The 25546-nt window shown below is 36.2% G+C and overlaps 1 protein-coding gene across 2 annotated transcripts in view; it reads left to right on the plus strand.

Moving 5' to 3' along the window:
* The window catches only part of mllt3 (MLLT3 super elongation complex subunit), a 98745-nt gene extending 82140 nt beyond the window's left edge, over nt 1–16605 (plus strand). The window contains exons 9-15 of one of the 2 annotated variants that reach the window (XM_034014914.3): nt 802–855; nt 1134–1290; nt 2289–2388; nt 4637–4708; nt 5561–5632; nt 6808–6879; nt 16404–16605. In XM_034014914.3, the coding sequence (XP_033870805.2) occupies nt 802–855; nt 1134–1290; nt 2289–2388; nt 4637–4708; nt 5561–5632; nt 6808–6879; nt 16404–16535 (659 nt within the window). In that variant the 3' untranslated portion in view covers nt 16536–16605. The remainder of the gene's footprint in view (nt 1–801; nt 856–1133; nt 1291–2288; nt 2389–4636; nt 4709–5560; nt 5633–6807; nt 6880–16403) is intronic. The other variant, XM_059001721.1, reaches the window with a different exon arrangement.
* The last annotated feature ends 8941 nt before the right edge of the window (nt 16606–25546 follow it).

Genomic DNA, 25546 nt, shown 5'->3' on the forward strand with positions numbered 1-25546 from the left:
TTTTCCACTAAGGAATTCAAAACACCCATGGATTAACACACAAATGAAGTGTTATATTATTATGCTGTATTTAATGCTTTGCCAGGCTGTCAATTTATATGTACATAGAGACATAAATATATAATATATATGATAGTCTGACTGACTGTAGTGGCGCAATATGTGGATATACACACTATTGAAAAATGAAACTGACAGTTCCATTTTAAATGTATTTATTTATTGATTTGCAAGCACAACAAGAAGACAAATCATTATTGACAAGTTTTTTATTTCTTTATTTGAATATTGATATATTGTATGAAAAAAACATTAGAATGCATAAGGGACTGCCAAATCACTCATGCGATTGCCTGTGCCTTTTTAAAGGGTGTAGTCAGAGGCACACTCGTGCGCTCTTGTTAGTGACAGTCAGTGTTTCAAACTGCCTGTCTGTCAACTGTCTCTGACCAGCATTTACCAGTTAAGGGAAATGCTGAAATACCCCAAATTAAAAAAAAAAAAGTTGTTTCGATCTGTATAATTTTATGATTTTTTTTTTTTTTTTAATAAATTTTATGTTGGTTTCAAGCTTCAAGTTGAAGTTTGCTTAAATTATCTGCTTTTTATTTACTGCTTTTTTGGTAAAAACTAATCACATTTTTTAATTTCATTTTTATTTCCTTCTGTCGTTCTTGGTAGCTAATCCTGGTGACTCTTAAATAAACTATTGGTGTTGTACATTTATGAGTTAGACCAAGTCATGCCTGCAATATCTCTGAAAATAATCCTAAACTAAAATGTTTTTTGTTTTGCAAACAGTGTCTGACTTCATCTGCAGGAAGGCTGGAGCTGTGCCTGTAGCAGCTCATACAGGTAATTCCGTATTTGTAGAATAGCATTAAATAGGCCTGTGTTAAAGTTCAGTCCACAAGTCTCTCTCTCTCTCATCAAACTGTAACACTATGTGTAGTAAGTTCTTACTGAAATCCATTGCTGTTTGCAGACAGATGTACTTACAGATGTATTTACAAGGCAATGGTGATTTTCAAACAAACAGGGTCTGGCTTTTGAGACTTTGTTACAAGAGCAGGTGTCTTGATAAACAAACATACAACTGTGAATGAAAACCTTTCCTTTTGCTTTGATTGTAGTTTTAGGCCCTTTAAGGTCAATAATGCAGGACCTGCATTCTGATGACAATGAAGAGGATTCGGAGGAGGAGGAGGAGGAGGAGGAGGAGGATGACAATGACAACGATTCAGACGTAGAGCGGCCTGTACACATGCACATGACACACAGAAATCGCAGGTCAGTCTCGCCCCTGTGCTGTTGACAGAAACACTAAATCAGTTGAAGAGACTGAAAATGGGTGACAGACCATTTTAAAGGTTTGAGTTCCAATCAAATGATTTAATAAAAAAACGTACACATCATATTAATATCTTTCTTTTTGTATGTTTTATGAATGTAAAAAAAAAATTGTAATGCGATTGGTGTTTGTAGTCGTTGCACTCCTGTTTTCCCTCCGTCATGGCATCACTTTTTTTTATTCAGCATCAAGTTGTTTAACTGACAATAATTCATAGAGTTATTATGTTAGACAATTATGTTATAGTACGTAAATAATGGGGAATATATAGGTTGTGTCAGTTTAAATCCTTTGTATAAATAACTCATGAAAGAGCACAGCCACACTCAGGATCATATCCATAGTTTAAGTTGTACTATAACAAAAAATACTGGATTATTTGGGTTTTCATATAGTATAGGGTAGACATCCTTTACTGGCGTTTATTAATGATTTGCATGGAACTCAGCGTTAACCATTTTAATTTTAATGAAGCCTCATTCAGGAATTGCCCGCACCCCCCTGTGTTTCAGGTTAGTCTGGTGTCTGAGATGCCCTATTGTTATAGCTGGGGGTGTGCATGGATTCTAATATGTACAAATTGCTTTGGGGCTTGTATAACAATGAATAATAACAATTTAGGTTTGAATCCCAAATACAAATTCAACAAGGTTCCAGCTTTATGCACACCCCTGGTTAGTGTACATTACCTTCTGTTGGAATATTTAGGGTTAAATTGTTTTACCTCTTTGTGTAGACAACCCCGCTACAAAACTGTACGCACTTACAGGAAAAAAAATTAAATAAATGAGATGTGGCATCTCATTTCAGTATTGCTGGTTAAATGTTTTTTGTACAACTAATCAACGTGAAAGCCTAACTAATAAATGTAAGAATGAAAGTGGATGCTCAGTGCAATCCATCCCATTCTGATCTTCAGTACATTCCATTTCTACAGGGTGAGCTTAAGTGATGGCAGTGATAGTGACAATAGTGCTGCTTCTTCACCACCAGCACACCGTGAACCACCACCCTTACTAAAAACTAGCAAGAACCAGGTAGGAAACAGAACTACTTGTATATTACTATAAGGGAGGAAACCTCGCTTTCATGTTTTGAAGCACCTACTGTGATAACTTTCTCAACACCATGAACTACCAGGTGTCTTACAGGTAATGGCATGTGGGAGAAAAGCAAAGGATGTGGACAGATTGGGAGGGCCCCTTTGGCCCATCCTTAATATTTTTCTGACAGTATTTATTTGATGTAATGTAACTGCTGTATGTCCACAATGATCATTGACTACTATAGTAAACCATAAAATCTTTATTTCCCATCTGTGGGACAGCTTGTTGTGTATAGTAGCAAGATAACTCTGTATTTAAAGCAATTAATGGTAAACCGTTTAGCAAATTATGTACTAAATTTAAGATTGTGTGTTTACTAATTTTGTTAAACAATCTATGTGTAAAACAAAATGAGTTGGACTATATAATTACATGTATGTATGTGTCTGTGTATATACTAACCATGTCAAATGTTCATTATACAACTATTGTATCTCATCCAATTGACTTTATGCCCCCTCCTTTTAGTTTGTTTGGTCATATACTGCACTACTTGTCAGCATGTATAGTGGCAGAGAATATTTCCATTAAATTATATCCCTGCATTTTTGCTTGTTTTTTTATGGATCATTATCTAATTTAAAATGCTAGTAGAAATACTTGGCAACATTTCCTACTTCTTGTGCTATGTGGTGACATTGTGTACATACGTGTATAGCTCCCTGTGTTGCATGAATTGGTGTATTGTCTGTTGTGCTGGCCAAACTTGTAATTGAGATGTCACATCTCAAATCAAATTTTCCTGGTTAATATATACTGATGCACAATGAAAACACAACAGTCTAAGTTTTACATCAATAGCTCATTGGGCACATACATGATGTTATTTACATTTTAAATGGTGAGCAGATAGGTTTGTTTGTTTTGAGTAGTGTTGCTAGGGATAACAAAATACTGAGCTCAGTCATGCGATTTCATAAAAACGCCAGGTGCTCAGTGTTTGGTATTTGAGTTAAAATTGCCCAAATGAGTTTATTAAGAGTCTGAATAAATAGCCTTTTGAAAAGAAAGAAATTATTTTAATTAACACAAGAAGGTGCAGATTGAGGGCAACCTTACTGCTCAGCGATACACTGATGAAGTCCTTGAGGCAACAGTTTTTTTTTGTTCCTGCAAGCCAATCTGGAGTGTCGATTTTCCAGCAGGACAATGTAAGACCACACAGTGATAGGGTTACAATTGCATGACTTCAAGACAACAATGTCAAGGTCTTGTCATGGCCAGTTTTTCTCCTGAAAGAGTCCAATAGAACATCTGTGGGACCAAATCGCCAGTGCCATCCACAGGAGACAACCACGACCAGTCAACCTTCGCCAGCTGGCTGCAGCTGCACAGGGAGAATAGCGGAACATCCCATGGCAGTCTATCCAGTTCTGATCAGGTCTATGTGTCAACGCTGCCAGGATTGTGTTAATGCTCAGGGAGGTCATGCCTGATACTAACTTTGTAATGTTTTCATTTTGACAGTGTGTCACGTTTCATACTGAAAACGTATCATGATTCTTTGATCTGTATTTTTGTTCACATTTTCTGTGATTTTGTTTGATATCTATGTTGAAAATAGTTGATTTAAATCCATTAGACCTGAGTGTTGCGTTTTCTTTTGTGCATCAGTATATTTTCATAAATCATCTTCCATTCACAGTACAGTTGATTAGCATGGATATTTTATAATCGTAATACATATGCAATACGCATACTGCAGTGATCAGTTTTGCCAACCATTTCATGTCAATTTATCATCATATCCAGTTTAATGATAAATTGACATTTAACCAAGGCTTAAAATCCATTATCTTTTATTAGCACAAGAAATCACCACTGGTCCCCTTGTTCCTGTGCTGAAGACAACGCTAGTACAAGACACTAGCCGAAACATTTTGTCTAGTGGGCTCAGTTTTAAAATATATTAAAAGCAGGTTTGGGGTCAATTCCTGTTTTTCAATTCCAATTCCAGGAATTGGATTTTGAATTGATATTTTAGAGACATTAAATAATTGTTGTGATTTGTTCAGCAGCTTTCATTTTTAATCCAAATTTAATTGACTAACAGTAACTTTTAAATGTAAGTAATTTGCTGCCAGTGTGAGAAGCTCTTTTTAACAGAATACTGCTAATTGCATTTTTGATCAGTTTTTAAGTTGGTAACTCAATAAATTTTAAACTTTTGTTTTTATAGATTATAGAAGTGAAAAGTCCAATAAAACAAACAAAACCTGAAAAAACAATAAAGAATATGGATTGTGATACGGTAAGTATCTTTTTTTAAAAGATTCAGTTTATTGAAATATCTATTTAGTTATTGTTTATGCCTTTTTTAAATTGTATTTTCAATACTAAGCCAAACAGCTTGAAGTGTATCTTATATATAATTCTTTTAAAATAATTTGTGCAAATACAGTTGAGCGTTGATGAATTTTTGAAAGGAGCAAAACACCAGCCAAATACAAAAAAACTAGAACCAAAACACTCGGCAAAAGTTGTTTCTCATTTTGTAATATTACCATGACATTTAAAAATAATAATAACAATATAAAAAAACTCTATTTATTATACTTTCAAATAATTGATTGTTGGTGGATTTTTATACATTGACTTTCTGTAGTTTTTATTGTCATGTAATAAAACATGGGAGCAAATCGCACTTGATAGATCACACTTTTTGTGTGCTGGTATCTACTCCCCCAGTCAGCCACAAGTAATCCCCAGCAGAACCAATGTCTGTTCTGACTTGATCCAGAAACTAAACACATAAAATGCACCAATGTGGCAAACGGTAAAACTAAATTGATAAAACCGATCACATAGGGAAGAATAATCATATTGTGTAATGCTGTCATTTTAAAAGTTTTTATTGTGTACAGTTTAAATTAAAATTGAAGAACAGGTCCCATATATTGCCATTTTGTTTTGTAACAATGGGGAAATAACTGTCTGAATTGATTCAGAACTCTGCATGCTTTTTTTCTCTGGTGAAATCAAAAACTTATTTTTGGGTCAAAATTACTTTTGAAATGACAAATTAAGCAGGATGATTTGTTTTCTGCCATATATTAAAACTGGTCTTTATTTTTGTTCACTGATTCTTTGGATTTTCTTCCAGGACATTTCGGGTTATTACCAGAGGATTGGCAACTCCATATGCACAGCAGTAGACAGGACCAAACAAAAGCAGGTGAGAATAGCACAGACATTTAGTGGAAATACCAACAATGGTAGAGTAGACAATGTAGCTGTCAGAAATCTCAGCCTGCAGCTGTGCACCACTTGAGGTAATAACCCAAAATGTGTCAGAAGAAATCCTAAACTGAAACTAAGTTTGTTTTGGTGTATTTAGAGAAGGGCTTGCAATGTAATGGTTTATTTAAGTGTTTTTAAAACTCAGCTTGTTCACATGTTATCATTTCACCAGACATATTTTAGTTGAAGTATTTCTGCCCTTGAGTTTCACAAGAGCAAATGGCAATATGGATGCTATAACTTGACCTATCAACCATATAGGTGCCATAATTGTTGCATACTTGCAATTGGGGAACACCTAGTGAAAATTATATCTTCTGTATTATTCTGTATGTGACCCAAATACATAAAATAGCAGGTCAACCCATTTATTTATCTGCACACGCTACATTTTGTTCATTTAAAGCTGGTCACACTTTTTGTAAAATTTATTTTACTGTGAGTTCTATTTTTTCATTTGAAAGTTAAAAATGACACAAGTACTTAACAAAATTGTTTTCTGACTAACTGTACCATTATACCATTTTAAAGTACACATGAACGTTTAAAGAAATACAATGTTTGTGTCCAGGGACTCTCAACTGAAGTGTTTAATCACTTAACTTGACTTGAGGCTGATACTGATGTGATATAACGTCTGGATTTTCTTTCTAATCAGATGATTTGTATGTGAATTACATTAGATTAAGATTATTTAATACTGGGTACTTTAAGGTACAAGCTGATTTTTCACTGCATTCAAGGGCAGAAAAATCAGAAAGCCCACATGTGACGCGTCAGACTCCCTGACCTCTCGTGACTTGTATCGTAAAGCATCCCATGTGATATTAAGTATATGCATGTATGTTTGGTGTAATGTCATGTTTTTTTGCATACATTTTCTTTTTGAAATGCGTTTTTTTTTTTTTTTTTAAACTATTTATTGATGCTCTACTGTATAGGGCACTTTCATTTTATAAACTCTGCTTTTGCACTGTGATGTGCTGTAGCTGGTCGTTTAGGTAAACCACTGAATAAACTATTTTACAGAAATTCTGTTGAGTAAACCCCAGGACAAAGTGTTTTACACAAAGTATCTTACCAGTTGTGCATTTTTTTTGTTTTTTTCAGGCTTATCTCGATGAGTTGGTGGAACTTCATAAAAGGTTAATGACCCTGAGAGAGAGACACATACTACAACAAGTAAGAATTCTGTTTCACTGTTACAGTAAAGCGATAAGTGTATATTTCTTTATTATTCTCCCCAAAACCAAACTAAATAGACACATCTTCCTCAACACAGCTTCAGTTTTCTGGTTGACCATGTAGCATGTTTAAACACCAATATTCTGCATTTTGACTGTACTTGTTTCCACCTAAGACTACAAATTGCAGTCTTTTCAAGCCCATTAAAATTAAGTGGGATGTTTCCGAAGAGACATATTGTGGAGCTCAATGAGGCATAAAAAGCTCAATAACCAACCGTTGGATTTTGGTTTGGGAATTCAGTGAGTAGTTGAAAGCAACCACAGTAAAATAACTTCATTTTGAAAAAATGGACACACTTCAAAATAGCATGAGAAGATAGCAGAATATGATCAGAAAATTAGGAATTTTTATTATTGTTTATAGATCTTTCATGTTTCTTTTTTTCTGCTGCTTCAACATGTCCCAACATTTCAGATGGCAAACGGGGCGTATCATTTTATACACGGGCTGTCCCGCCTAGCACTGCAATATTGGAATACATCTTCAGAAAGACTACACCGATCAGAGTTAATCTCACTACCCACAGGTTTGACACGTTTCAACCAAACGTTCTGAAACAGCGGCAACAACCTACTTGTGTGGGGTGGTGGAAGATAAAAGAATTTAAAAAACATTTATCTAAATTAGGCAGTCGAAGACGTTGTCCCTGAAGGTTTAGAGGGCAGTGGTAATGTTACCATGGGGTGTCGGCACGAGTGCTTCTGGGGACTGCTAATTTTTTTAATACTAATGCAAGTATTCAATGAATTTGGATACAATTGTGTCAGTGTTTAAAATAACAACACGCAGAGCCACAGAAAGAAAGAAATGCTTTTCAAGTCATTTGCATCTCCCAATGTGATTATTCTAGCAGGTACAATATATTTATTTTTGTTAATTTCATAATTTGTTTCATGCAGGCACAGTTTGTATATTTTTTTTGTCTGTCGTGGGCATACCTGTTAATATTAAAATGCGTAGGAAACAACTTGTATGCATATAGTATCAATGAATACTATAAATGTTTGTATTTTTTTTTGTTTTGTTTTTTCATGCTTTTTAGGGTGCATTCCCACTGGGTTTGTTTGAAATTTAAAACAATGTATACATTTGCTTGCTGTTCACACTTCTCTGCTAGTGAAGGGACCAAAGTTGTTTGGATGTGAGCTAAAGTTTATTTTTTTGGGGTCTTTTCCATTTTTTTTTTTTTTTTTTCAAGACCGAGTTCGTTTGTGTTTTTCAAAACATAGTTTGCAAGTGTCCTCAGTTGGGTTAGTTATGGATTGTGAACCGGATGTTTACAATATTCTGAAAGGCACCTTGGTATCTTGAAAGATGGCAGCTATTGATGTATTGTTCCAGTTTTTAATAGCATGTTTTAGATTCTTACATATTGATGTGGAAGAAAGCAATGATGAATACTGGAGGAGAGTTCAGGAAATTGAGTGTGAGCATTCGAAGAAGAGGAATAACCCTTGATTTATTTTATTTTTTTGTAGTTCCCTGATACATTTAGTTTTTTTGCTCTACTTGTTTCCTCAAAATGTGAACTAAACTACTTTTGAAATGTTTACTTCCTAGTCAGGTTACCTTGTAAAGTTTGTTTCCTATGTGTCAAAGGACCAAGTCCAGCAGTTATTCACATTGATGTTTAGCAAGCGAACCGCACTTGGTTAATTTGCCAAATGGACCGAGATCACCTCTTTAGGTGGACTCTGTATGGTTAGTTTGCCAAGCAGACTTTGTTCTTCACGCTTCACACCAAATGTACTGAACTGTACCGAGTATGGACCAAAACCTCTAAAGACCCAGTGTGAACACAGCTTTAGCCTAACAAAAGTGGAGCAGATTTCATACACATGAAGCCTGCGGGTTAGTCGCTCCTTCCCAGGGATCCAGCAATGTAAATTGGCTGACTTGTGCTCTCCCTCCAGGCTGCATAACTGGCTGGAGTTATTTCTCGTTTTTTGTTACGGGACATTTCAGTCTCGTGTGTGGTACTGACCAGAGTGGTTTTGCCAGTGGCTTGTACAGGTGGGCAAATCCTTGTACATTGCTGCCTGCTGTAAATGCAAACCGATGGACCCAGTGGTGTAGTGTTAAATAAAAAAGTGGGTAAACATGAGTTTTGTGCCCATTTTTCCAAGCGCCCTCTGAGAAACGGCTATCCTGCAGCGGTCTGCGTCCCTTACTCCTGCTCAGCCCTATGTAGGATGCATGATGCGGAAAAGCTGGGCTGGGCCCATTTTCCACGCCTGGGTCCAGGCGCCTAATTTAGTGCGCCTGTCCATGGACGCTGCCTGCCCTAACAAACAGTGTCGTGTCTCCAGAGGTGATCCTCAAGTGAGCCTATTCAGCTAGTGCTTCCGCCGCCCGGCTAGAGAACTACATCAGCATCCTGGTAGCTTACCAGTTGCATTTGTTGTGTTCCCTCTCTGAGAACCACAGGCCCTCACTAGAACAACTGGATGAGCTGCACCTGGTTAATAAAAACCTGCTCAGTGTGTCGAAGCTCAACGGGCAGGCTGTAGGTATGAACCTGGCTGCTCTGGTAGCTGCACGTAGTCAGCTTTGGCTTTCCCAGGAACGCGTGCATGATTGAGGACAAAGCATCATGGTTGGAAGCCCCGATTTAATCCAGGGCATACGTTAGACAGGGTAGAAGAGATGCTGCTCCTAACGCATGCGCCCTCTGCAGGCCTGGTTCAACAGCAGGGTCTTTCGGCCCGCGTTGAACCGCGACCACCTATTGACAGTGTCTCATCATTGTCTAAAGGCCAGACCTGGGATAAAAATGGTTTGTGAAAAGTAACTATTTGAAAATATTTAAATACATATCACAGAAAGTAACTATTATATGAAAATAATTAAATACAAATTGTAAATAATTGAAAATTAAATAAATACAGATTGCAGAAACTAACTATTTGAAAATATTTAAATATGGTTTGTGAAAAGCAATTATTATTTGAAAATATTTAAATATGAGTAAAGTAGTTGAAATACATTGAAATACTTCAATCTCTTTATAAATACAGTGCCTATAGAAAGTCTACACCCCCTTTCAAAATGTTCACCTTTTGTTGCCTTATAGCCTGGAATTAAAATGCATTTTAATATATTTATATATATATATATATATATATATATATATATATATATATATATATATTTCGTTTATCTTCGTTTACCTACCCCACAACTTCCAAGTGAAAAAAATATTCTAGAAATTAATTAAAAATAAAAACTGAAATAGCTTGGTTGGATAAGTGTCCACCCCCCTTGTAATAGCAATCCTAAGTTAGCTCAGGTGTAACCAATCACCTTCAAAATCACACACCAAGTGGCCTCCACCTGTGTTAAATTGTAGTGATTCACATGATTTCAGGATCAATTCAGCAGTTCCTGTAGGTTCCCTCTGCTGGGTAGTGCATTTCAAAGCAAAGACTCAACCATGAGCACCAAGGTGCTTTCAAAAGAACTCTGGGACAAAGTTGTTGAAAGGCACAGATCTGGGAATGGGTATAAAAAAATATCAAAGGCCTTGAATATCCCTTGGAGCACGGTCAAGACGATTATTAAGAAGTGGAAGGTGTATGGCACCACCAAGACCCTGCCTAGATCAGGCCGTCCCTCCAAACTGGATGACTGAGCAAGAAGGAGACTGATCAGAAAGGCTACCAAGAGGCCAATGGCAACTTTGCAAGAGCTACAGGCTTTTATGGCCAAGACTGGTCAAAGTGTGCATGTGACCACAATATCTCAAGCACTCCACAAATCTGGCCTGTATGGTAGGGTGGCAAGAAGGAAGCCATTACTCAAGAAAGCCCACCTTGAATCCCGTTTTGAAGTATGTAAAAAAACAGTCATGAGATTCTGTAACCAAGTGGCAAAAAGTTTTGTGGTCTGACGAAACTAAAATGGAACCTTTTGGCCTAAATGCAAAGCGTTATGTTTGACGCAAACCCAAACAGCGCATCACCCAAAGAACACCATCCCTACTGTGAAGCATGGTGGTGGCAGCATCATGTTATGGCGATGTTTTTCATGGGCAGGATAGAAGGGAAATTAATGGAGCAAAGTACAGAGAAGTCCTTGAGGAAAATCTGCTGCCCTCTACAAGAAAGCTGAAACTGGGACGGAAGTTCACCTTTCAGCATGACAACGACCCAAAGCACACAGCCAAAGCTACACTGGAGTGGCTAAGGAACAAAAAGGTAAATGTACTTGAGTGGCCCAGTCAGAGCCCCGACCTAAATCCAATTGAAAATTTGTGGCATGACTTGAAGATTGCTCTCCATCAACGCTCCCCGATGAACTTGACAGAGCTTGAACAGTTTTGTGAAGAAGAATGGTCAAATATTGCCAAATCGAGGTGTGCAAAGTTGGTAGAGAGCTATCCCAACAGACTCACAGCTGTAATTACTGCCAAAGGTGCTTCCACCGAGTATTAACTCAGGGGGGTGGAGACTTATCCATTTATGATCTTTCAGTTTTGTATTTTTAAATATTTTTTTTCTCAATAAAAACTTTTTTCCTCTTAACAGTGTGGAGTGTGATGTGTAGATAAGTGGAAAAAAAATCCTCATTTAAATGCATGAAACTCTGAGGCACTGACGCAACAAAATGTGAAAAAAGTTCAAGGGGGTGTAGACTTTCTATAGGCACGGTATGTAACTGTAACATACAACAGCCTAATTATTATCCTGCATGCTAAGCAGGTTAAGCCTTGTCCTTGTTAACCACTCAATTATCTTTTGGAAACTGCTCTATTTCAAGTAGATTTGATTTGATCAATTAATAGAAATATTTGAATATTTTATTTCAGTGGGTAAATATTTGAAAACAATTAAATATCTACTGGTTTTGAAGTTATTGAGTTGAACATGTTTAGCATTTTCCTCGTTAGAAATCCTCCTCAACCGCCATGTGGTAATTGCAAGACTTGGTACATAATTGTACATTTAGGATAATAATTAGGTTTTAGTTTTTGATTATTCATTAACTATTTGGGAATAGTTGAAGATTTTATATATATATATATATATATATATTTTTTTAAATAACTTGCATATATTTCAATATTTTCAAATATTTAGTTTTCTGCAAAACAAATTCATATTTTCAAATAATATTGACTTTGTGCAATTAATATTTGAATATTTTAAAAGAAAATTGATTTATTCAAGCATATATATTTAAATATTTCAACTATTTTTGAAATAGTTGGTGTTTACAAATAATGTCAGATACAACTATATTTGTCCCAGGTTAGCTAAAGGCACTCTCTTGGTGGGAACAGTCGGTCCATCTACGCCTCGGGAAGGGAGGTCGTCGCCACGGACGCGTCCAGCCTGGGAATTGGCTCCGGTCACACAGTCTCCATCTTGTTTGCCAGCAAGCTTTTGCTCTGGGCACACGAGAACCTCCTCTCACTGCAGGTAGTACACCTGCCCGGGGTGAAAAAATGGGTGCCGGACCTCCTCTCAAGGAGTGTCCCCAGCGCCTCAGAGTGGAGGATTCACCCCAAGGTCATGAACCTCATTTGGAAGAGGTTTAGGAGAGCAGAGACAGATCTCTTTGCCTCCCAGAAATTAACCCACTGTCCCCGCTGGTTCTCCATAATAGGAGCCGGGGACAATCTGGCGATAGATGCCTCGGCACACCAGTGGCCGAGGCAACTGTTATATGCCTTCTCACCACTCGCCATGCTCCCGCTGTGTCACCTGTACCAAACCGACCCGGTATTGACCAGCTACCGTCCCGGTTCTGACCTGCTACCAACCTGTGCTTACATCCCCGGTCCGGTGCCAAGCCTGTCTTGTTCGGGTCTTCACCAGCCCCGTTGTTGTCCTTTAAGCAGACTGAGGCAGTACCCATTGCTTACTGTACACTGCATTGCTGCTTGCATCATACTTGGGTTTATCCCTACAAGACATGCAAGGCCAGTCTGCCTGTTGAGGACACGCACGGCAGATCCTTTTCTGCCTGGGGCCAGAGCATGCCAAAGAGGCACTAACTAACTGCAGAGACTGCCCTAGCGCCGCAACCTGCTCAGTCAGGCGCGGGGGACCTTATGGCATCCCGACCCATTGAGCCTGCAGCTCTGGGTCTGGCCCCTGAACGGCTGCATTTGAGGTCTGTCAATAGGGTTATTGACACCCTGTTAAAATGCCAGAGCAGCATCCATGCGTTCCCAGTACGGGTACAAGTGGGGCGTCCTTCAGACGTGGTGCCTACCTCGGGAGTTCGACCCCATGACCTGTCCCATGGCAGTTATACTGCAATTTTTGCAGGACCTGTTTGATGAGGGGAATCCTCCTCTTCAATAAAGGTTGATCTGGCAGCTATTCAACTTGCCATGTCAAAATTGACTCGGTCTCCCCCAGGAGGCGGCATGTTTTTATTATGAACCCTGGGATTTTTTTATTTTTTGTTCTCGTTTACACTACAATCATAAAGGACTTGAAGCTCCCAATGAAGCGAAAACTATTCTATTTTATTGTATGTTTGATACTAAAACTACATTGTTTGCAAATATAGTAATGTGGTTTGTATTGAGAAATACAATATAACTTTTTTTATTTTAAAAAGCATGCAAAAAGGTGTTTTTTTTGTTTGTTTTTTTATTCCAGCTGCCTACATAGGTTGGAAAAAGAAAATGTAAAACAACTAATTAAAAAAATATGCCTTACCTTTGTTTAAATACATGTTGTTAATGTGTGTTCCATTCTCAATTACAGAATTGTGTGCTACGTGTATGAATTTAGTGGTATTTACTAGGGTTAGACGATAGGTACATTTTCAGCTGTCGGTTATCATCTGTAAATTTATCACGATAATCATGATTATCTGCCGAATAAATACAATATTTTTAATTCTATGTATTTATCAAATTTATACTTGAGCATGACAACCGCCAGTCTAAGACACAGATTTTAGAAGAACTCGACGGAATATGCGCCGAGTTTTTAAATTTCGGGTGGGTGCCCAGAACAAACGTGAGTATAAAAATACACCTATTGTAATTTGTATCTTAATAAATTATGTAGTTTTCCTATAAAATAATGTTTGTGTTTTGTTTTTTTTTTGCTTATTGAAACAGTTGTTAATTAGAGAACGTTTACTTTCATAAAAGAAAGTGCCACCAAATGTCCCAGTGTGGTGCACAGGCCGCAGTATAGTACTCATGTCTTTACTGTAGTTTGAAACAAAGAAGCAACAGACAACACAGTTGTTTAGGCTATATTACATGAGTGCCATATGGTTGCGTTTTTTTTTGTTTTCTTTTTGCTACTACATTCAATTTATGTAAAAAAAAAAAAAAAATTAAAATCCTGTGTCAAAATGTTTAATTTTCTACAGTAATTTGACAGTGAGCTAGCGGTTTTTTATTTTATAAAATAACAATATTTGTGTTAAACCAGTTGTGCTTTGCCAGTGTATAACTTATCAAATGAAACCATGACGTAAAGTTAAATGCATATTGTTTAAAATCAATAGTTATCTTTCTAATGTACGCAGTGCTCACACAGATCATGTTTTACGCCTCACACAGACAATTCAGTGCCACTTACTGCTCAATTCAGAGCCGCTTCCTGCTTCATTGGGTCACGGATAATAATTATGATTATCGATAATAAATTTTCAACGTGATAAAATTATCGCTGCAAAAAAATGATCATGATTATTGATGATATTATTATCATTCCAACCCTAGTATGTACTTAATGCAATGTCAAATCCTTTTCTGCGAACCGCAATGCATCATTTTTACCCGGTCAACGTTTGCGTTTGAAGCTCTGGTGGTGTTTTCTGCAACGTCTTACTATGTGACACTTTGCATTTTTGTGTTTTGTTTTATTTTTTAGATCTTTTAAAAATGTTTTGAATGGAGACATGAGTTGCCTACTGGGATGTTAATAAAATAAATAAATACATATATATCCCACATACTATTCTAAAGAGTTCCACATGCATTTAGTTCTATAGGCCGTGGAAGATGAAAACAATGAAATAAGGAGACCACAAATTGGAAAATTAGCTTGTCATTGACCTTTGTTTTTCAGATTGTTTGCCACAAGTAAAGCCTTTTCCATATTAAATGTGCAAAGAAAATTGGGTGGTATTTGTCTCCTGCACAAATAATACATACGTTAGTGGCGAAACAAACCAGAGACCAATGTATCTGTGTTCATCCATAAAGCATATACATGCTAAAAACTTACATTTAAAAGCTAATATTGTATTGCATTTAACCATTCCTTTTTTTTTAATCAAAGCATCTGATGTGTATTTTGAATGTCATAATATCCCTTTGGCATTCTCAGTTTTTGGCATTTATCCAAGAAATTTTAAATATAAAATGTTTTCCACATGGAGATCTGCTTTGTAGTGTAAGAAGAAAATGGGTCATCAATGTGGACTACCTAGGTCTTGTTTAGTAATGTTGAGTAACCGTCATAACTTAATTGTAAATGCGCTCCCTTTTTATCTCAAATTCTGAGTTGAAACTATACTAGAACCTCAAAGTTACAAGCGACATACATACACACTGATGTGTCAATCAAACTCACTACTTAAAAGTCAAAACAGGGCTTCTGGATATTGTAAATGACAATAAGATCTGGCATGTGAATTAACAGTTTAACACTGCTCTCCTCGCTTATTTATTTTGTGTGTTCATACCATTGGTGTTATATTGTATTTCAAGTCAACATATTTACATCAAAGAGCTAACAATAGGGGAGGGGTAGGGAAGCCTCTGAAATGTTCAGTCTGGTCTTTGTCTATTTATTTCCTAATTCCTAACTGGTAGCTCCTGCCCTCCAGACAGGTACCTACCCTGTCCAAGGATATTAATTTCAAAACTGCAGCTGGGCCGAGTATCCAAAGGCACTCATTCAACCCCAATTTACAATTTGATTTTCTCATTACTTATTAAACCATAAAAAAATAAACATTTCCAGTGTTCTTCATTTCTAACATCTCAATTGAAAAGCCAAACCCTGTGGCGATGTAGGAAATCTTTCCATCACAACCAGCCAAGTATTTCCCTAATGGAGAGGTCACTGTTCATGTGTTTTGATATCATGTCTGTACTGATTAGCCTCTGCACTCTGTATGCTATGTGTGTTAGCTTGTGGAGAAATATGTGCCAAGTAGCCCAATGATCAGTGTTCATTTTTCATGCTATCTTTTAATATATAGCAAATGGTCTTTTGACTCGAGTACATCTAAAATTTCCAAATATTACTGAACAGTAAAACTATCGGGGACGACAATCCCCCCCCCCCCCCCCCCCTTATACACACACACACACACACACATACACACATACATAAAGGAACCTCATTTTGTAGTAACCAGCAGATGTAGACCACTTTGTTGGTTGATCATTGCTTTAAGTGAAGGCACACTGCAATTTTGAATATCTCTTCCAATTTTATTTAATTTGTTTCTTCCCACTTTTCTTTCAGATTGTTAACCTCATAGAAGAAACAGGACACTTTCACATTACCAACACCACCTTTGACTTTGACCTTTGCTCACTGGACAAAACCACAGTACGAAAATTACAGAGTTACCTTGAGACTTCTGGAACTTCCTGAGAATACAGCGGCTGCCTGCATCATAGAAATGAGAAACACACACACACACACACACACACACACACACACACACACAAAAAAACTTTTTTACTTGAAATATTGCAGTGATGCAACCAATCCGTGCAGCGGGCCCCAAGAATACAGCTCCCTACTGCTTTGTTTTTTTAAGCCAGTTGTATATCTTGAACCAAGCGAAGAAGAGTGAGGGAGAAAAAAGAAACAAACCAGAATAATGTATTTCTGCCCGGGAGCTGTTGTGGAAGTGTTCACCTGGAAAGCCTTGAAAAAAAAAAAAAAAGGAACTGACAAAAAAATCTTGCTCTTAATGAATGTGTATATGGTTATCATATGTCTGTGTGATATTTTGCTTTTTGTGATGAATGCATGTTTAACACTGCCTTATTACATTATTGGTCTATTTATTAAGTTTCAGATATCGGTGATCGTTTAGGGAATAACACTACCACATTATTATTTTTTTTATTTTTTTATTTATTTTTTTTACAAGCACTCAGTAGCAAAAAAAAAAAAGACTTAAGGATTTTACTGCTGTGAGCCTATTAACACTTTTTCATAGGTTCTCGGTAGTTCCTTTTTAAAGCTTCATTTGTGAATTATGAACTAGAAAGCGCGAGACAATTCTTGATGTTAGAAAGCTGTAGACACCAGTACAATAGTTTATTAGTATGACTTTAATAAGTCATTTAAGAACAAAAAACACTTTTATATATCTCAGTAAAAGCTGCAAGATATAAATTATTTGACCTGAAGAAATGATTAATATGAAAGGTAATATTAAAAAAATAATAATAATAATCAAGGGGAGGGTGAATAAAAAGTTACATTGGAGTCCTGGTTGTGTTTGTGGATAGTGTTGTTTTTTTCTGTTCATTATTATCATACAATGTTGTTGTGTGTTTTTTTTTTTTTTTTTAAGCAAACATTGCCAGGCCATAAAGGGAACACTAAAGCCAGTGTTCTATATTTGTACTAGCTTTCATTAAATAATATTGGTGCAACTTTAACTTATCGGCTTGTGCAGATTAATTAGCAACCATTAAATGGCAACTGAAGTTGAACTCCCAGGTAAGTTCATGTATCAGAAAAGCAACACGGGAAAGAGCCAGACTGAAGTTTTGTGTCATTGGTCTTGAGATTGGGAGGCTGTTTAAAATGTACTCTTGCATGTACAAGGAATGTTGTAAAGTTCTTAATTTGTGGAGATATTGATTCATTTTATGATTTGGCCCTCATCGTTCATTCCATTATTCTTCACTGCATTAGGGTGTGGTTGCATAGTTGTTGCTCTGCATAGACTTTTATGTAGTTCAATGAAATCATGTTTTAAAGAGCTGGGACAGTTGAACCTTTTTCTCCCCCCCCCCCCCCAAAAAAAAAAAAAACCTGAAGACAGAAGATACAATGAAGCTCCAGCACAAATAAGTGTTTTGTACTTCAGCTTGTTAAATGTATTTTTACATTAGGTTTCTGTCTTCCCCGAACTATGTAAAGTCATTATTAATATAAGTTTGTACCCACAACAAAGATACACAATCAATCTTGATACTACATTTTGTTTGATAACAGATTCTGCTCATTTATGATATATACCATTTTTTTGTTTGTTTAAATAAATAGGCCTCACAAATATTCTAATTTTTTTATTTTTTTTAAGCTTCATTTACAATTTAATTTTTCCTACTGTAAATGATCCAGGACTGCTCTTTTTTCTGTACATTTGTTCTGTTACTTTCAACCCAAAGACTTACTTTAGTTTTTTTATTTTTTTTTTATTTAAATGTACTTTTTCGGAAAGAAAGTGTACTTTTACTGTGGTTCAAATTTAAATCAGCATGTACAATACTTGAAGCATTATAACTTTGTAGTACACAGTGTGCAATTATTGTTAGAGGAACAATGTAACATCACAGATTGATGTCGGAGCCTTTTTTCATTTCCATCATGGTTGTCTATGTATAAGGAGTGATAACTGACTGCAACTTCAGAAAAAAACAGTCCTTGTGCACACTTGATGTGGTACTATTGTTAGTCTGATTTAAGTGTGATTCAGTCAAACCTGGCTGTTCTGATTTACCTTGTGGTAGAACTCTAAGGTGCCAGTGAAAATCATTTGGTTTCTAAAGAGATGTCGGAGCCTCATCATTCAGACCCTGTCGGGAACTTGTTTACTGTGTAAATGGTGCTACTAAAAGCAGAAAATGTATTTTTGCAAAAAACTGCAATACCTCAGGAAGCAAATCCTTGAGGGGATGTAATAAAGAACACCTGGGTAGTTTAAACACAGGCTGCTCTGTTTGCCTGAGAAGAATGATGATGCAGAACTGTTCCCTTTTTCAAAATCTGCAAGTACTGCGATAACCAAGGTTTTTACCACAAATTTAAACTGGAATAGCCAACTAGTTGTGTTAAACTCCTTAAATATACATTTGTTATTTTCATCTAATTGTTTTGTATGAAGAAAAAAATAAACTTTTTTTTTCCAAAAGAAGTGTGTTTTTCAAGTAGGACTACACTATTGCTGATGAACCCCTGTCATTTGCAGTCCTGAGAAAGTTAGATGGTCATAATTCTGTATAGACAATTGTTTTGGTGTAGTCATGCGTGGGCTTTAGATTTCAAAATATAAGGATTATACTTGACATTGGTTAATTAAGAGGTTAATTTCCATGGTTTGCAACCCTTTAAGTGTTTTCTAACTGTTCTCTTTTTGTAATTCTGAAAAGGCTTAGCCATTTTCAATGCCACAGTGTGCTACATTATTCCCTTTCCAGGCCTTTTGAGCTACCTGGTATTGATTTATAATGGAACCATTTCTGTTAATTGTATAGCCACAAAGGCACAAAAGTGGTAACTGTTACAAAGTCAATTACACTTTGGATTGATTGACTTGGCTACCATATAGGCAGATTCTTGGAGTGATGTGTTAAATAAATGGCCAGTAGACCAGTATTTTATTTGAAACTTGTTCTAAAAAAGTTGAAATTTTGTAACAAATTTTGTCTAGCAATAACAGGATATTGCCAATATACAATCACTGGTCACTCGAACCAAATTAGAAAAAATGACTGACTGATTTATATACAGCATCACAGATTTTTACTGATCTGATTACATTTTCAGGGTACGTTCAAGACGGTCCTATTGCTTTCATACTGAAGAAAAAGGGTGTCTCACAACAGTTACTCATATCCAGTTTTACTAGGTTTATTGATACTTTCCATTATACAGTATGTCTGAGTTATTGAGAACTTAACAAAAGTGAGTCTAGAGCCAAATATACCTCGTTATAACCCATTAGGTTACACCAATAATGAGGTTTTAAAACCACAGGCTTTCTCTGAGCTTTTGAACAAGGCATAACCATTTATTTCCCTTTTAACATTAACACATGCTACAGTCATTCTGTTATACTCGGCATTTGACTAAATGAAACTTTCAGGCAGTTGGTCAAATGGCTATATATGTAATATGTCATTTGGTTAAATTCCTGAATTGGCTGAAAGACGTGACTGTAATATACATATAATAACCGATTAATTGTATTATCTATTATCAAGAGAATGAAAAAGCATAGTGTTTAAGATTACGAGGCAGCTGTGCAACATTGAATTATGTTTTATTAATCTCTGGATTCCTAGACAAGATGCACTTCGATCGAATACAAGAATGTCATACAGTTGCATTTGGCTTTAAATGCAATTAAATCTATAAATAATATGTTACAGCTACAGTGCAATTTAATATTTTGTGTGTTAACTGGTAAATTTGAACATTATCCAATCTGCTTCTAACAAACAGCTAGCTGCTACACAAATTAACTAGTCAATTAATTGAAGAACAAATTGGCACCAGTTGATTTAGGTTGTTTTAGATAATATACTGTACAATCGCCTGGTTTATACACAAATTATCGAAGTTCAAACTATCTGTAACATTCAGCATACAAGAAAAAAATAGTAATACTCTAGTGTCCCTTTTGTTTTACTTGAATAACTTTTAGTAATATTCAAAACAATTAATTTATAGGGTTAATGTATTTAGGTTGGTCTGTTAAACGTAGAAAATGACTGGACAGCCCCTGCATATTACTGTGTGTAGTTAAATTAAATTTAGAATCTATTCTATATGAGCAGGAAATAAGGGGGTACTATGTCGTAGACATGATTTATAAATCCCTCTGCATCCGAATCGTAGATCAGATTGTCTAAAAAGCACCTTAAAAAAAAAAAACTGCCGTTGTCTGATGACATAACCGCAAAATGGCATTTCATTTAATTGAACTCGTGCTAATAAACCAGTTTGTTTAGAAACAGGTCACATAAACTGTAATCTTCAGAAAAATGTTCTATGATCACTATAAAAAAGCAGAGCCTGCCAAGAGTTCCAGGAGGATAAAACAAGTGATTTTTTGTCTAAACGCTGAGGTCTGTGCAAGCAACAGGGTCGTAATGTTGATATTGATTTCAATTAGAAGACAGACATTCCTAGCACATGTGGTTTGTGTATGCATGCCTATGTGGGTGGTCTAAAACGTGCTAAAGTCCTTTAAGAAACCATGGTGTTTTTTAGTAACTCAGGGAGGGCATTTGGCAGAATTAAGGCAATGCCATCTAAAACTCTTTAGGCTTCAGACATCTTCCCCTCTCCGGTTTGTTACAAACTAGGCAAGGGCTTAGCCTCACCACCCTTCTGTTTCTGTGCAGCATTACTACTGTGACAGCTTTATTAGTTTTGTATTTATCTAACAGGGTTTCCTGTCTGACATGTTTACATTGAAATTATTTTTGTTAGTTAAGGACAGTGCAGTTTATGTTGCACATCATTGAAGAAAACTAGCTGACGACTTGTTTTATCATGGTTAAGTATTCAAGCATGAGAACTGTTTAATGTATGTTTTAGCATTAAATATCTCACTCTTTAGCGTAAGTGTAATTATTTTGTAAAGTAAGCTCATGCTATGCTTATTATTACACAACATATCGACCCAAATTGTTAAGCTTTTAAATGATCCAGTTGAAGCAAATTCAAAATTAGAATACTGAGTTGACTTTCAACATTAAAACATCAAATTTAAACACTGCATAACGCATCAGCAAAATCAATCTACTAAACTATCATGTATCCGACATAAATAGATTTCTTCATTCTTTTTGAGCTGTTTTTTGTGTGAAGATATTTTTTAATGTTGCCTTTACTTTTTTGCATTGAGTAATTGCACAGTTGTTTTAAAAGGCAATTCCAATGTTTATGTACAGAAAAGAGAATCTCGTCCAGGAAAGGTTGTCTTTAATACAAATTATTAACAAATAGTGCATTCCAATGGGAAGGAGGCATGAATGCCAATTAACAGGCTTTGAAAGATGTTCATCAAAAAAGGGAGCTGCAGTTAAAAATCCAGCATATGTACAGTACATAATAAATTACAGCTAGAATTGTATGGGTGAACCAAATGTATGTGGCATTCTTTTAAAATATTAAAAAACGAAATCAAAACGAATGTGTGTGTGAAGGCGAGTCCAGCACAGTAGAGGTAGCGCTCACTAATTGCAGCTTGTTCCTTCCTTTTTTAAACATCAGCTTCAAAGAGTCTTGCTTCTAGTGTTTTGTGGATACTTTCCATATGCATTTACTGAACTAGCTTGCCAGAATTACAAATGTATAAAGGAGAAGTGTTTAAATGTAATGGTAAACAGCACCACATAAAGATACATTCATTGAGATGTGGACAGCACTTTAGCATTAAGTAATGTCTGTCTTCTTATTGTATAAGAGCATGCTCTTCTGTTACTGGCATTTGTAATTGTGCGCCAATCAATGGAGCAAGTGACTTTTCGAGAGCAAAGGGACAGTCTTCTCACTGTTACCAAGTAAAATAAAAACTGTGACAAGATAGCGTCCCAGCCCAAGATGTTAGACAGGAAATAGACCCAGAGACAAAAGCTGCAGTTTTACATGCAAAGCACACTTTAATTAACAAAAACAAACAGGTACATAATTAACACGGCACGAGGGCCAAAATAAAAGGTTCACAAAAACAAAACAATACAGACTGGTCATTAGCCTTCATTATAAGTTTACACTCCCTTACTCCCTCTCTCACACACAGGATTTCTCTTTTATACAGGTGGCCAATTTCCAAATAGCACTCAATTACCTCATTGGAGAATGGCCACATCTGTGATTGTTGGCAGGGACGGATTTAACCCCATCCCTGCCAACCTTACACATATTTACATAAGCAGGGCTTTTGCCCGGCCACAGCAACTTTAAAAGACTTGAGTTTCTGCCCCCTTTGTAACAGTGCTTTTTGCATAGATATTTTCTGTTTACCAACTCACAGTTTCAGTGGGGACAGAAATTACTGTTGTACACCTCTAGTGGTCATTTCTAAAACCTCACTTAACATTTTCAGAAGCAGCTGTGATTGGGAAAGGGCATTCGTTAGTAAGCCTGGTAAAAAATGATCGAAGCAGAAACAACAATAGAGCATTATACAAAATACAAATAGGATATTAAACAGGTGTCTGTGCTTTGCTTTTGCCATGGTAAGAAAATAAGCCTCTGTGTGTGCCTTTTTAGAAGCTGGTAATGTCATCCACAGACAAAATGTGAGCTCAATGAACTGAACCAGATAATACATTTCATGCCAAATTACACTCAGAAATTGAATCTCTCGTTACTACTACAGTACATATTTGGTTCAGTACATTTATCATTTGCAAAAAGCCTGGCATATTCATTTTAGCAGAAGTTAACAAGAAAATACATTTTCTTTCCTGTTAAGAGTGCTTATCCATTGCAAATAGATACCACATTTGGAGATTTGTAAGGGATCAGTTTCCTGACCCCAGTGAGGTGTTACTTAAGCTGTTGATGTTGTTTGGAGAACAATTGTAACAAATATACTAAGCTACACTCCTTAACATCAATTTGTACAGTTACCAGACAAGAAAGGGAACAGCTGTGTTTCTGATCCCAGCAGATGGGTATGCAGAGAATGTGATACACTTCTAATCGTATTAACACGCATTGTCCCACCCTCAGAATATCAGGCAGCTTTTGTAATAAGGGTACTTTACACCCCAGCAGTTGTAGTCCTTACCATATTGTTTGCATCAAAAAAGGTTTAAATTTCAAACTTTTATCATCTAACATGAGCTTAACAAGCTATCTAAGCATTTATGTAACTCGTTTACTGTTAAGCCTACTTGGCTTGGGTTTCCTAGTTAATGCAACATTTAAATTTATGGCTGCAGTTGTTTTTACATTATGTTTATTATTGGGTAGGAGATAATCAGTGATAACATTCTGGATTTCATACCCTTTCCAGATCAAGTACTTACTGTAAGTGCACTTAAAAAGGTATTTAAATATTTCAGATTTAAATACTCAATGAGTGGGTTTAGGTTTAGGAGGGACAGATCGGATAGAACTGATGAGAGTCTATCTAGCTCAGGCCAACAGATAGAAAAACAAAGGGAATTACACTAGGAGTCTGCTACATATTTCCAAACCTAGATATCAACAGCACTTTTTTAGATAACATTAACTCGGCAAACATGCATGCCACAGTTTCCAAATTAATTTAGACTGCATTCAAAATTGGGCAAAAAAGTGTCAAATTACATTTAAAGTTAACATATGTAATGTGTGGTAGTCTGGTCCTAAAAAAGTAGGATTCAAATAACTGATAGGGGGCATTAAATTGAACAGACCTGTGATGTTGCAGTTAACACTGTCAGTGGCCAGGCAGTATGGGGAGACAATGAAAAAGTTTAAGAGAATGCTTTGTAATAAAGCAACAAATCATGGTTGCTTAATGCACTGGTGAGACCACACTTAGAATACTGCATTCCAATTTGGCCTCCACACTAAAAAAAGGACTTAGTGGCTTTAGACAGAGTTCAGAGAACTGCAAACTAATCCCAGAGGTGAAAGGTATGATGAAGACCAGCTGAGGGACCTGGACATATTTAGCCTATAACAAAATTGAGTCAAGATCATTTTGTAAGGGCATATCCTTTTGACTCTCCTGTGAAAAGGCTTTTGTTGTGTGGAACATGTATCATTGGGTGGACTTTTAGATATCCAAGCAGTGGTTTAAGCAGGCCATATTAGTTATGCAAGTATTAATCATACAGGTTTAAGACGGTACTTTTTAGTGCCTTTCATACAGACCCAGGGGTACAGGGAAAACTTTGGTTGCAGACATTTTTCTGCAGACTAATGCTTGTGTCACTAGTAGCCCAGTACGTATGGATCTACCAGAACCTTAACCTGAATATCCACGAGGGGCAGTTTTATTACAACGGTAAGTAATTAATTTATAATGAACATGAAAAAGTTCAGTCACTTTATAAATCAGTAAAATTGGAAAAAGTGGCACTCATTTCTGTAACCCATATGGTATTTATGTGTATGGAATATATAATATAATTTGTTCATCAAGAAAAACTTTATAACTCATTTGTTGCTTAACCACCCATGAATGTTAAAATAATCCTGTAGAAAACCCTTATATATCTTCCTCTTTGAACAAAATGAAATGTTCCTTTGCTCGATTACGTTTAAACTGGTTGAAAACATAAACCAGAGATCTCATTACAGAGCTAAATGATTATTCACTGGTGCATGCACTCGAAAGTTTGTCCCAAATGAGCCTTCTATTAATGAGTGTAATAACCTTCTCCTTGCCATTTTTAATACACAGTAGTTGCATGACTTAATGAGATTTCAGGTGCGCCAAAGAATCCTGTTGTCTTGATGGTTAATTCAGTCTTTATTTTTATGACAAACATTTCAAATCCAGGCTAAGCAATGCCTTATGCAATTACAAATCATTCAAGTTCTGTGTAAAATGGGTTAAAACTGCAATAAACTTTTTAACTTAAAAAGTACAGTGAAACGTCATTATTAAGGCCAGTTAAGGCCTTTCAAATATTTTGAATATTTATTTTTTGGTTCATTTTTTTCATATAAATCAAGTGTGT

The sequence above is a fragment of the Acipenser ruthenus genome, chromosome 2, assembly GCF_902713425.1.
Source record: "Acipenser ruthenus chromosome 2, fAciRut3.2 maternal haplotype, whole genome shotgun sequence".
Classification (NCBI taxonomy): Eukaryota; Metazoa; Chordata; class Actinopteri; order Acipenseriformes; family Acipenseridae; genus Acipenser; species Acipenser ruthenus.